Consider the following 13871-nt stretch of genomic DNA (forward strand, 5'->3'; position numbering starts at 1 on the left):
TAATGGAAAAGAACTTCTGGGATCAGGGCAAAGACCAATAGTTTAAGTTTTGCCTTCCTTTTAGCGAAATAGTTTTATATATATACTTTAAAATGTCCTTCCTAAATCCCTGATGAAGTTTCTCAATCTCCTATTATTTTTCTTCTGGTTAAGATTACTGTGGCTGTATGATCATTGAAGATGAGGAAGCTCCAATTTCAATAACACTGGATGATACCAAGCCAGATGGATCACTGCCTGCTATCATGGGGTAAGTGAGACCTGGATGTTCTGCATTTTGCAAACTATGTTGGTGTCTTGGTGTGGGAACTAGCAGAGCATGTTGTTTTGCACTCAAGCTCAAGCAACACTAAGTAACCCTATAGACAATATATCATGTTTTCATGTTTGGTAATATTAGAGTCATAGAGTAAATGGCACGAGAACACTGGGAAACTTGACTAAAGTGAACACCACTTTGAACTTGTGTCCATTGATTTCTTTCCCCCATGAAACTTACATGTGGAGGACAAGAGTGAAAAATACAGCTAGACAGATGGCATGGCAGACCACTTTGCCTACAGAATGTTTACAGCCATTCTGGAATGAGAACTGTTTTGTCCTGTACAACCTTCCAAAGTTATATTTTCTGGGCTCTAGTCCTCTCTCCATTCTAGACAGCACTACATAGCAAATGTTAATATTTTAATTGCTGGAATTCCCTGGTGGTCCAGCGGTTAGGACTCCAAGCTCTCAATGCCAAGGGCCCAGGTCCAATCTCTGGTCGGGAAACTAAGATCCCACAAGCCATGTGGCATGGCCAAAAGAAAAGAAAATTTTGTTCACAGTTACCCTGGGAGATAAGATGAATGACCAATGAAGTGCAGTTTGAAGGAGAGCCAGCCAGGCCTTGAATGTAGGGCACTTTTTCCAGTAAGTCACTCCATGGCTGTCTTCCATGAGGAATGGTGCCAGGGCAAGGTTCTGTGTCTGGAAGAGGAACTCTCTTTTCCTCTCCTGCCTCACACAGCTACTCTTCCCTCTGGAGACTAGGGGTCCAGAGAGGGAATCAGAGCTCCCACAAAGAAATTTCCAAGAAGTGCCGTAGCCTCCCAGTTGTCATACCTTTTAGTCCTCCTCAAAGCAATACCAACAAAAGGGTTATTTATTCTAGCACATTGCAATAAAAGAGCACAGCTTCTCTAGCAGTCAAGTGACTTTTGGAGACCATTGGTTTTCCCCTGTGCCCCAGGAGAGTTAAGCTCATGTGCATTGTGTCATTGAAGGGAAATTACAAAATCCAAAGGAGCACACCCATGACCCTAGGGACTTAGAAAGCAGACTCTGCTACTGGACTGCCAGCAAAACATTTTGTAACCGCTTCTCTCACTGTCAGATGTAAGAAAGAGCACCAGCCTCCCTGGCAAGGGCAGGTGCTCACAATGTAAAGATTATAGGAACATTGTAGCCTATTCATCTCTGACCCCACTGGGCAAGAAAATACATAGATTGTTTGGGGAGTTTGCCGTCCCTTTTTATGTGCCAAAGAAAAGCAAGAAGTTGAGACAGAGGTTTCTGGAGACTACTGGTCAAGACCTATCTGACTGAAGATGAAAGAATATTGATGTTTTTCTTGCCCTGGGAATGAAATACTGTGGCATCCACTGTTCTGGGCTTTCTTTAGCTTTATTAACAAGGATATGGGCTTCCCTGGTGGCTCAGACGGTAAAAAGTCTCCACTTGCAATGCAGGAGACCTGGGTTCAATCCCTGGGTAGGGAAGATCCCCTGGAAGAGGGCATGGCAACCCACTCCAGTATTCTTGCCTGGAGAATCCCCAAAGACAGCAAAGCCTGGCAGGATACAGTCCACGGGTTGCAAGGAGTTGGACATGACTGAGTGACTAAGCACAGCACAGCAACAAGGACATGGACTGCAGAAGCCTTCTAGATGGTAATGGGTTTATTTATGCAGCTCCTACAGTCCATGGGGTCCCAAAGAGTTGGGCACAACTGAGCGACTAACACACTGAGAAAGTGATATTCTAATCTGTTTTATCTGGACAATTGTTTTCACCCTGTTCTTGCATTGAAGCTATATTGCCTCCACCCTGCTCTTTGCTCTAGGCAATGAAAGCCTTGAAGATAGGGATGCTGTAATTGCCCAGCACTGTGTGTGATAACTACTTGCCTTTGGAAACTAGAAAGGACCTTGTACTTTAGAGCTGAGAAATGTTCCCACCCCAAAGCCAGGGTGTATAATTTCCCCAATAAAACACCAAAGAAAGTTGGATGATAATTGTCCATTCTTACAGTTAGATCAAAGAGGTTATTTCATTTAGGACTTGAGATTTGACAGACAGAGCCAACACTCACTGCCCTTTAGAAAAACTGTGAAAAGCACCCAGGATCTAAAAGGCTTTCAGATAGATCATTTAATCTTCTATCAGCTGTTGGTGATTTTCACTGAAATACCACATACAATTGTTGCATAAACCTAAAATTTAACTAAAATCATTATTACTACGGCTTCCCAGGTGGTGCAGTGGTAAAGAACCTGCCTGCCAATGCAAGAGATGTGGGTTTGATCCCTGGGTCGGGAAGATCCCCTGGAGGAGGGTATGCAACCCACTCATGTTCTTTCCAGAGGAGCCAGGTGAGCTACAGTCCACCAGGTCACAAAGAGTCAGACATGACTGAAGTGACTTAGCACCTAGCACCTTACCAGCTGTTAAGCGTCTGTGTACAATGTGGGAGACCTGGGTTCAATGCCTGGGTCGGGAAGATCCCCTGAAGAAGGAAATGGCAATCCGCTCCATTACTATTGCCTGGAAAATCCCATGGACTGAGAAGCCTGGTAGGCTACAGTCCATGGGGTCGCAAAGAGTCAGACACCACTGACTTCCCTTTCACTTTCACCTTACCAGCAAGCCACAACATAAAGTGTTAGTTAAATCAAGCAAAATCATGACTATATCTCCCAGAGTTCAATGGTTCAAATTTCTTAAAGATTCCACAGCTTCCTCTCAAATACTGTACTCTGGGTGAACACAAGTGCATTTTATATCTTTGCTTCCCAGAATGATCTCAAATAACAACTCTAAAGGAATGGCCAATCAAATTGAGGAACAGTTTAACTGGGGGAGAGGGAATTGAGGGAGAGGACAAAATTTCTGTCTTCATCCTTTGCATTTTCAGTCCTGATCTATTTGTCTTTGTCTAGAACAACAACAAAAAAATACAATTTTAAAACTTTTCTTATTTGGAGAAATCACTCCATTGTCCTTTGGCTCATTTGGATTTTTTGGCAAGCTTTCTAATCATAGTATAGCTAAGGATTTCTTGTTACAATTCCATTCTTTAAAATATACAAGCAATTAATAATAGCATAATAAGTAGAATCTACTTGATCAAAGGGAAGCAGACAGATCATAACTGAGTTTTACTGAGTCACTGAATTTGAGGACTGTGCTAGGCTGGTTTCCCAGGAAGTCAACTTGGAGGTGGAGATTTGGGTTTAGGAGGTTCATCAGGAATTGCTCTGTGGAGTGCTGCCTGGGCTTCCCAGGTGGCGCTAGTGGTAAAGAACCAGCCTGTCAATGCATGAGATGCAAGAGATGCGGGTTCTATTCCTGGGTTGGGAAGATCCCTTGGAGAAGGGAATGTCAGCCCACTCCAGTATTCTAGCCTGGAGAATTCCATGGACAGAGGAGCCTGACAGGCTACAGTTCATAGGGTCGCACAGAGTCAGACACGACTGAAGTGACTGAGCACATGGACACATACTACCTGTGGGGGAGGGAAGGAATCAGGATTGGGCAGAGGGAACGGTTGGGCTCCAGTGTTGTCCCAACAGAGGCCTCAAAGTAAGGATTGCCTTTCAGAGGTGTCTGCACTAGGTGTCTGCACCATGCAGTAGGCTTTGGTACCCATCACACTCTGGCATTCATTCTGAGAAGGGATGGGACCTTTCACCAGGCAGTTCTCTGCTGCAGAGTTTGCTAGGGAGGGGCTTGGCTGTGAGCTGAGGGTAATGAGTGTTTGGTCCTGAAGAGGAATCTGGGTGGCCCACCATGGCATCCACTTCAGGCACTTTATTTATTTTTTTTTTTGGCCATGCCTTTGGTATGTGAGATCTTAAATCCCTGACCAAGGATTGAACCCATGCCCCCTGCAGTGGAAGCTCGAAGTCCTAACTGCTGGACCACCAGGGAATTCCCAACAAGCACTTTTTGATATTTGTTTTTCCAGCTTTTATCAAGTAACTTGACAGATGGCAACAGTCATTACCAGGCTCATCATTTAATGCAACATTAATTCATCTACATAGTTAATTTCCTACTGTATGCCAAGAACTGTACTGAACTTTGGCTATAAAATATTGAGTAGGTAGTGATCTATTGTTTAGGAGCCCACCCCTGGCAGGGGTTTTGGACCCAGAAGCAGATGAGGACAGCTTGGCATTTGCTCTAGTATATGGAAATAATGGGAGAGTGTTGGGAGAGTGTATTAGTGCCGAGTACAGTAAGTCCCCTACATACAAACCTTCAAGTTGTGAACTTTCAAAGATATAAACGTGGGTGCCAGCCCCATATGCCAGCTGTTGTACTATACGCCTGCACTTTTCTAAGTACTGTACTGTAAGATTAAAAGTGTTTTTTTCTGTTTGTTTTTTATATATTATTTGTGTGAAAAATATTATAAGCCTGCTTCCCTTGTAGCTCAGTTGGTAAAGAATCTGCCTGCAGTGCAAGAGACCCAGGTTCAATCCTTGGGTTGGGAAGATCCCCTGGAGAAGGAAATGGCAACCCACTCCAGTATCCTTGCCTGGAAAATCTCATGGACAGAGGACCCTGGTGGGCTGCAGTCCATGGGGTCGCAAAGAGTTGGGCACGTCTGAGCGACTAACACTTACTTACTTATTATTATTATTAGATTTATTATTAGTAGTAGAGTATAGTACTATATAACCGATTGTGTTAGTTGGGTACCTAGGCTAACTATGTTGGACTTATGAAAAAATTGGATTTACAGATGCGTTCTTGGAATGGAACTTGCTTGTATTTAGGGTATTACTGTAGATATAGGCAAGAACACTTTAAAAAGAAGAGACAACTCTTAAGATAAACCACCGTCACCTAATCATTCAAACGTAATTTCTCTCCCCAGCTTTATCCTCGCTCGAAAAGCTGACCGCCTCGCTAAAGTGCATAAAGATATAAGGTAAGAATTTACATCTGAAATATGTAAAAGGTTAGCTTTTTATTGTGCTTGTTGCACTAACAACAGTATAATAACATTATGAAAAATGCAATAATCTGTTAATCTCAAAATCCCAACAAATCAACCTTTTTGTATTTTGCTAGCCCCCCTTTTGACTCATTCCTCCCACGTGCATATATTAATTTAGTTTTACACCTCTGTGTTTGTTTTACAGGGGTTGAGAGGTAGGGTTTCTCAGTAAGATGGATGGAGAAAAATCATTAAAAAATGTTAGCTCTGAATAAAGCTTAAGAGGCCAAGTCCCAATGACCTTTATTCCATCTCCAAGGTTCTCCAACATGTACTTTTTCTGAAAAGCAGATCCATACATAGGTGTTCAAACCTATTGCACATTTGTCAGCAAGGTGATGTCTCTGCTTTTTAATATACCATCTAGGTTTGTCATAACTTCCCTTCCAAGGTGGAAGCGTCTTTTAATTTCATGGCTGCAGTCACCATCCACAGTGATTTTGGAGTCCAAGAAAATAAAATCTATCCCTACTTCCACTTTTTCCCCTTCTATTTGTCATGAAGTGGTGGGACCAAATGCCATGGTCTTAGTTTTTTGAATGTTGAGTTTCAAGTCAGCTGTTTCACTCTCCTCTTTCACCCTCACCAAGAGGCTCTTTAGTTCCTCTTCATTTTCTGCCATTAGAGTGGTATCATCTGCATATCTGAGATTGTTGATGTTTCTCCTGGCAGTTTTGGTTCCAGCTTGGGATTCATCCAGTCCAGCATTTCACATGATGTACTCTACATATAAGTTAAATAAACAGGGTGACAGTACACAGCCTTATCATACTCCTTTCCCAATTTGGAACCAGTCCATTGTTCCATGTCTGGTTCTAACTGTTGCTTCTTGTCCTACACACAGGTTTCTCAGGAGACAGGTAAAGTGGTCTGATATTCCCATCTCTTTAAGAATTTTCCACAGTTTGTTGTGATCCACACAAAGGCTTTAGTGGAGTCAATGAAGCAGATGTTTTTCTGGAATTCCCTTGCTTTCTCTATGATCCAGCAGATGTTGGCAATTTGATCTCTGGTTCCTCTGCCTTTTCTAAATCCAGCTTGTACATCTGGAAATTCTCAGTTCATGTACTGCTGAAGACTAGCTTGAAGGATTTTGAGCATAACCTTAGTAGCAAGTGAAATGAGTGTAATTGTATGGTAGTTTGAACATTCTTTGGCATTACCCTTCTTTGGGATTGCAATGAAAAATGACTTTTTCCAGGCCTGTGGTCACTGCTGTTTTCCAAATTTGCTGGCATATTAAATGCAGCACTTTAACAGCATCATCTTTTAGGATTTGAAATAGCTCAGCTGGAATTCCATCACCTCCACTAGCTTTGTTCATAGCAATGCTTCCTAAGGCCCACTTGACTTCACACTCCAGGATGTCTGGCTCTAGTTGAGTGACCACATCATCATGGTTATCTGGGCCATTAAGGCCTTTTTTGTATAATTCTTCTGTGTATTCTTACCACCTATTCTTAATCTCTTCTGCTTCAGTTAGGTCCTTACCATTTCTGTCCTTTATCGTGCCCATCCTTGCATGAAATGTTCCCTTGGTGTCTCCAGTTTTCTTGAAGAGATACCTAGTCTTTCCCATTCTGTTGTTTTCCTCTATTTTTGCATTGTTCATTTAAGAAGACCTTATCTCTCCTTGTTATTCTCTGGAACTCTGCATTCAGTTGGGTATATCTTTCCCTTTCTCACTTGCCTTTCACTTTTCTTTTTCCTCAGCTATTTGTAAAGCCTCCAGAGACAACCACTTTGCCTTCTTGCATTTATTTTTCTTGGGGGTGGATTTGGTTACTGCCTCCTGTCCAATGTTACAAACTTCTCTCCATAGTTGTTCAGACACATTCTCTACCAGATCTAATCCCTTGAATCTATTCATAACCTCCGTTGTATAATCATAAGGGATTTGATTTAGATCATACCTGAATGGCCTAGTGGTTTTTCCCTAGTTTCTTCAATTTAAGTCTGAATTTTGCCCCTTATAGAGCTCATGATCTGAGCCATAGTCAGATCTGGTCTTGTTTTTGCTGACTGTATAGAGCTTCTCCATCTCTGGCTGCAAAGAATATAATCAATCTGATTACATCTGGTGATGTCCATGCATAGAGTCATCTCTTGTATTGGTGGAAAAGGGTGTTTTCTATAACCAGTGTGTTCTCTTGACAAAACTCTGTTAGCCTTTGCCCTGCTTCATTTTGTACTCCAAAGGCCAAACTTGCCTGTTACTCCAGGTATCTCTTGACTTCCTACTTTTGCATTCCAACCCCCACATGATGAAAAGGACATCTTTTTTTGGTGTTAGTTCTAGAAGGTCATGTAGGTCTTCATGGAACTATTCCTCTTTCAGCATTACTGCTTGGGTCATAGACTTACTGTGATTAGATTACTGTGATGTTGAATGGTTTGCCTTGGAAACGAACTAAGATCATTCTGTTGTTTTTGAGATTGCACCCAAGTACTGCGTTTCAGACTCTTGTTGACTATGAGGGCTACTCCATTTCTTTGAAGGGATTCTTGCCCACAGTAGTTGATATGATGGTCATCTGAATTAAATTCGCCCATTCCTGTCCATTTTAGTTCACTGATTCCTAAGACGTTGATGTTCACTCTTGCCATCTCCTGCTTGACCACATCCAATTTACCTTGATTCATGGACCTAACATTCCAGGTTCCTATGCAATATTGTTCTTTATGGCATTGGACTTTAGTTTCACCACCAGATACATCCACAACTGAGCATCATTTCTGCTTTGTCCCAGCTTCTTCTTTCATTCTTTCTGGAGATATTAGTAACTGCCCTCTACTCTTCCCCAGTAGCATATTAGACACCTTCCAACCTGGGGGTGCTCATCTTCTGGTGTCATATCTTTCTGCCTTTTCATAATATTCATGGGGTTCTCACAGTCAAAATACTGGAGTGGTTTGCCATTCCCTCCTCCAGTGGACCACATTGTCTCAAAACTCTTCACTATGACCCTTCCATCTTGGGTGGCCCTGCACGATATGGCTCATAGCTTCATTGAGTTATGCAAACCCTTTCATTACGACAGGGATAACCCTAAATCCTGTGTTAGCTTTTGAAGAGGGTGTGCGTGCAAATATATACTTCTCTCTGCATTTGATTTAAAAATGAAGCAGCAAATCAACTAGCAGACCTTGCTTTGAGAGTTACTTTGATGACTTTGCAAGTTAGGGAAAGGCCGCAGACATTCCCACAATTGCACATGGGTTTGTTTATTTGAGCAACCATGAGATTTGATGTCAGGAAAGGGGAACTATTTTAGTGTCTGCCTACTCACTCAATAGAGGAAGAAGTTGGGGGTCTGGCGATGGGGAATGATTTGTTCAAGGGTCCATAGCCAGCTTGTGACAAAGTCACGAATAGCATCTAATGTGTATTTTTTTTCATTATGTCATACTAAGCTTGACATTTTCTTTTGGATTTCCTGCCTTCCCTCCTTATTAATAGTAAAATAAATACCAGCCTGGATGTAGACATTTGGTTTTGATTCCACATAGTGGCTAAACTTCTCAAAAGTTTTTATAAGGCAAAACCACTTGGAATTCTGAATGTCATTGACTTAAGTAATAGTTCCCAGAACAAACTACATCAACATTTCCCAAAGGATGTTGGAAAATATATTTTTTCTGAGGCTGATAGATTATGATTTGGTAGGTTAGGGGTGGGGCCTGAGTATTTGCATATTTTAACAAGCCTTTTGAGTAATTATGATGAGCAGCCAGGTTTAGAAACCAGTACGTATATCCAACTTGCACAATGACTTCTTTTGTACATCATTTAAAGTATGTTCTGTTATTTTTAGAGCCTAGCTAAGCAACCAGTGCATTGTTGTACCATCCTTATCTTATATAACTTTTCTAAAAATTTTTTATATTAAAGGGAGAAAGGGATAGAGAAGATAATTTCCTATGTGTTCATTAGAACTCATCATTGACTCATTTAATAATGTGAAATACAGTCAATAATGACAAATTTCTATGATAACTGGTTTACTGTTCTTGAATGAAAAGTTAACTATAGAGTAGTTTGATTACATTTTAGAGTTCACTCTGTTTTAACAAAGATGTTATTACATGTACCTAAAGTAAATGAAGCATTGTTAAGTTTTCAGGATAATGATTGTCAATATTTTTGTTTTCTTATTGACTCAAAATATCAGAATTATTTCTTGTAACACTCTTGTGAAGTAGGTAAGAATCAGTCATATCATAGAGTAGAAAAGAGGGTACCACACTGGACTGAGGATGGATTTTGATTCAGTAAATTTTTATTGAGCACTTACTACGGGTGGGATGCTCAGGAGAGTAGACCCTTGACCCTGCCATTAATGAGCTGAGTGATGTTGAGCTAGTCTCTTGAGCGCACTGAGCCTCAGTCTCTTCACATCTGAAATGAATGGCTTGGATTACACAGAGAGAGACAGACAGGTACACAGTAGTCTTGAGACTTCTTCCAGTTCTGCCTTTCCTTTATCATTATTGAGCTGTAGTATGAACAGCTCCTTGAAGGACAGTGAATCTTGCTGTCTGTACTGGAACTTAAATAGCTATCTAATGATGTGTGACATCACCTCAGAAGTGGCATTTGTCTCTCCCTTAAAACCTTCCATGGTAAAGTGGTATCAGTAAACAACATTTATCATTCCACCTCCTTCTCTTGATTTACTACTATAGCCACAAGATGGAAACTCTAGGAGTTGTATAAATCATGTAAGTGTGAGCATTCAGGTAAATATATAAAGTTACACTTTGTCCAACATTATTCAGAGAAATTGGGAACACCTGTGAAATTGGGAACACTTGTTTTCTATTGTAACTGGCAACATGAAATTGGCATCTTTTAAAATTTATTTCTAATAACTATAACCTTCCCTTACCTCCTTCCTTCCCCCCAATATTTTTTTTTACCATTTGTCTCTTTAGCTTTTAATGCTTATCTTACAGATTTGAATTAAACCATTTACCACATTTTTAGCAATTTTTTCCAGTCATTTATTAGTGTATAAGAAAGTATTTTGAAGTGCTTTCAATATTTAACCTATATAAAGACTAAAAAAGATAAATACCTATCGTGTATAACTGGATCAGTGTTAACCTGTTTAAACAATTTCTAAAACAGACCTATTCATTTCTAAAATGGGTAATTTTAGTAAATTAGAGCTTTTAAACTTTACCAAGAGTGATTGTGAGTTTAAAATGTATCTGTTTCAAGAAGTGCTTAGATAGGGAATTCTCTGGCAGTCCAGTGATTAGGACTCAATGCTTTAACTTCTGGTTCAGTCCCTGGTTGGGGAACTAACATCCTGCAGGGCAAATGGCATTGCCAAATAAAAATAAATAAATGGTAATCTTTTTTTAAAAGAAGTGCTTAGATGAATAAAACTACTGATTTTTAAGATACAGTACATGCCATGTTCTGTGCTGGTAATTTGCACAATGAATTATGAGGGTGGTCAGAGACTGTTTTAAGGTATTATCACATAACACATCTTGCCCACTGCCCCTCCATGCCCTTAGGACCCAGTACTGTGTCCACAGACCATTCTGACAAGTGACAGATTACTACCCTGGAATGACCATAGGCCTCTCCTAGTATAGCATGTGTTATGTTATATTTAAAAGATTAAATGAGCTTTATATGTTGGTAGATATTTAAAACATAAACATAGGATAGTTAAAAGACACATCATACTTACTATAGACTTATAAAAGGGATTTAGAATTTTGCATATTTCCAAATAGTGACTTAGAATCAATTCCTAAAACTGAATTTAATTCAATCTCATTTTCTCCATTTTAATCTTGAAAAGATATGGTAGTAGGTAGTGGAAGAGGCAAAAATGTAAAAGAGAACAGTCAGTTGAATCTTCAAAGCACATAACTGTGTCGGGAAAAAGAGAGTTAATTTGAGGGCAGAGATTCAAGGAACTGGTCATTCAGTGTAGTGACTGAAGGCCATTGATTTTAATTTTTCACTTAATAAATCTGGTTCATTGCAAGAACCCTGGAACTCACTGTGTTTATTCCATACTCATCAGTCATTACTTCCTTCACATTCTTTGGTTCTTTTTTTTTTTTTATAGGAAAAGAAAAATCTGTGAACTGTACGCCAAAGTGCTAGGATCTCAAGAAGCTTTACATGTAAGAAATCCCCATCTTTAATCCCTAGCAGGTTCTGCTCTGTTTGCTCTGAGTGGTAAAGCAAAGCAGATTCTGGTTTCCTGACAGTCTTATGAAGAGAGTATAAAGGGATATGCTTACTGGAGGATTAACTTCAGCAGTCACAAAGGGCCATTAAAATGCTGCTGTCGGTGCATGCAATTTCTGATGCAGCAGTTCCTTGGGCTGTTTAAATGTTCGCTGAATAACTGGCAGCCAGGAGTAATGAGAGGCAGAAGCTGCAGGTATTATCTCCAGGGTGACTGAGATCAGTCCCTGGAACAGAGGCCCTGCCCTCTTGTCAGTGTCAACTGATCGCTGCCAAAAAAAATCCCAGCTATATCATTATTTGTTGATGCAGGAACAGTAGTATATACTTGATAAGATAGGCTGAATCTGAACTCTCTGCCCAGGTCAAAGTCATACTAATTTGTTTTTCCATCTGCAGACTCAATTTACACTTCATTTAGGAATTTCGGTGCTCTCAATCTACCACTGAAAGCAATTAAGAGAATGAAATTCTTTTTAAAGACCCTAGCAGAGAGCGGGGGGGCTCTTCCAGGGGATTTTCTCTGAACTGTTGGAAGACTAAACTTGCAGAATGTGTTAGGGAAATCAGAGTAGGTCCTCTCACGTCCCTTGGGAAATATTTTTCATCTTTAACTGTCCTCTTTTTAATAGTATTCCCATCATTCACATTTCCAGCTGAGAGAAGTGGTTCTGAAAAAAGCCTTTTTCTTAGACACTATGCTTTCCTTCTACTTTCTCCCTTCTACCCCCACCCCTTTTTTAGCAGTAATGCCCTGGTAGATAGGGAAGTAAGGTCTGTTATTTAAAGAATGCAGAGATTTGAGCAGACCCTTCCAGAACCTGATTGTTGATAGAGTCTTAAAGACTTCAGAATCCACATAGAGATACCCTCTCTTCCAGATATTGGAATACTTCCTGTCTCTCCTAGGCAAGAGGTTGAGAAAGTCAAAGTGTATGTGTTTTGTCTGTTGGTACCTCACAAAAGGCCATTACTTGGTACTGTCATGTTTCCCCTTAAGTTATAAAAACAGGACTACTTAAAAAAAATAAACTTCAAACTTTTTGTTACAGTAAAGCACATAAGAGCCTTAATCATTGACTGGCAGCATTTCAGCTTTGTCTTCCCTTTGAACTTTTCTCCCCACTGAACTGCAGCCAGTGCACTACGAAGAGAAGAACTGGTGTCAGGAGCAGTACTCCGGAGGCTGCTACACTGCCTACTTCCCCCCGGGGATCATGACTCAATACGGAAGGTACTACCCAAACACTGTACCAATAGATACAAGACGTGTGCCAAGCTTAAAGCTAGATAAGCCAAGCTCAGTTTAGAAACAGGAATCAGCATTCCTATATGTAATGTCCCAGATAGTTTGTATACTCTAGGTGTCCATAGGAAAAGAAGTATGTCCATACGTAGAACAGTGCCTGGCAGCACATAGAACAATTGCAGAGCACTGGTGAGGAATTCAGGAGTCACTGGTACACGTGAGAATCCTGCAAGCTGCAGTGTCCTCCAAGGAGCCTTCTTGAGCTCAACTAAACATTTAGTCTTGCACAACTACCCTAGGCTCCTGGGCACCAATCTACAGAAAAGGACATGGGCTAAAGATGTCTTGCCAGCAGAGCAGCATCAGACATCATGGGGAAGCACCTCACTGTGTACGGCTAAAGTGTGAGCAGTTGACATGCGCACAAGATGGGAGACTTCACCTTAGCTTAGAAACCCCTTAGCTCACAGGAGCCTTTGTGTCTTAAAACAGCCTCATAGGCAGTATCTAGGATCTCCACAAAGGATATGCCCAGTTACAAGAGGCAGCATGCTCAAGAAAGCCCAAACATTTCCCAGATATTTAGACTCTTTCCAGATATTTGCAATTTATGAGTTTTCCCAGCCTAGATACAAGTTACCAGTGAGGGGGTGGAGGACAGCCATTTTTACCATAAGCAGCAGTTGCCTGGTAACATATATGGCCTTATGCCTTCATCGGGTTTCTAGAGGAACAGACCTAAAATGTTAACTCAAGGGCATGTGTGTCCACAGAGAAGGAAGAAGGGTTTGTTAATCCTTTCCTTATATGAGCTTTTCATTTGTTTTTCTTAACTGAATTATTAATTACACAATGATTTTAGTTCAATAGACACGTGTAGTATTCCAGTGAAAGTCATCAATATCTGATGCAAGATTAAACGATTCATGGGGAATCTTGGGTGCTTTTTACAATTCCTTTTCCAAAGGGCAGTTAGTGTTGGCTATTTCTGTCAAATCTCAAGCCAAGAATGAATAGCCTTTGTTAGTGATAACAGTATTGATGAACTGGAGTGGTTCTGGAATCAAAGTAGAAGTCTAAGAGATGGGACTAGGATCAGGGATAGATGAAGCCAAGGATTCCTGAGTTGGAAA

General features: G+C 40.6%; 1 protein-coding gene across 1 annotated transcript in view; it reads left to right on the top strand.

Moving 5' to 3' along the window:
• MAOA (monoamine oxidase A) overlaps positions 1–13871 on the top strand; it is an 80320-nt gene that overhangs the window by 61420 nt on the left and 5029 nt on the right. Inside the window, exons 9-12 of the mRNA XM_006049722.3 lie at positions 154–250; positions 5147–5200; positions 11365–11422; positions 12626–12723. Coding sequence (XP_006049784.1) covers positions 154–250; positions 5147–5200; positions 11365–11422; positions 12626–12723 — 307 coding nt within the window. The remainder of the gene's footprint in view (positions 1–153; positions 251–5146; positions 5201–11364; positions 11423–12625; positions 12724–13871) is intronic.

The sequence above is a fragment of the Bubalus bubalis genome, chromosome X (assembly GCF_019923935.1).
Source record: "Bubalus bubalis isolate 160015118507 breed Murrah chromosome X, NDDB_SH_1, whole genome shotgun sequence".
NCBI classification, from domain to species: Eukaryota; Metazoa; Chordata; class Mammalia; order Artiodactyla; family Bovidae; genus Bubalus; species Bubalus bubalis.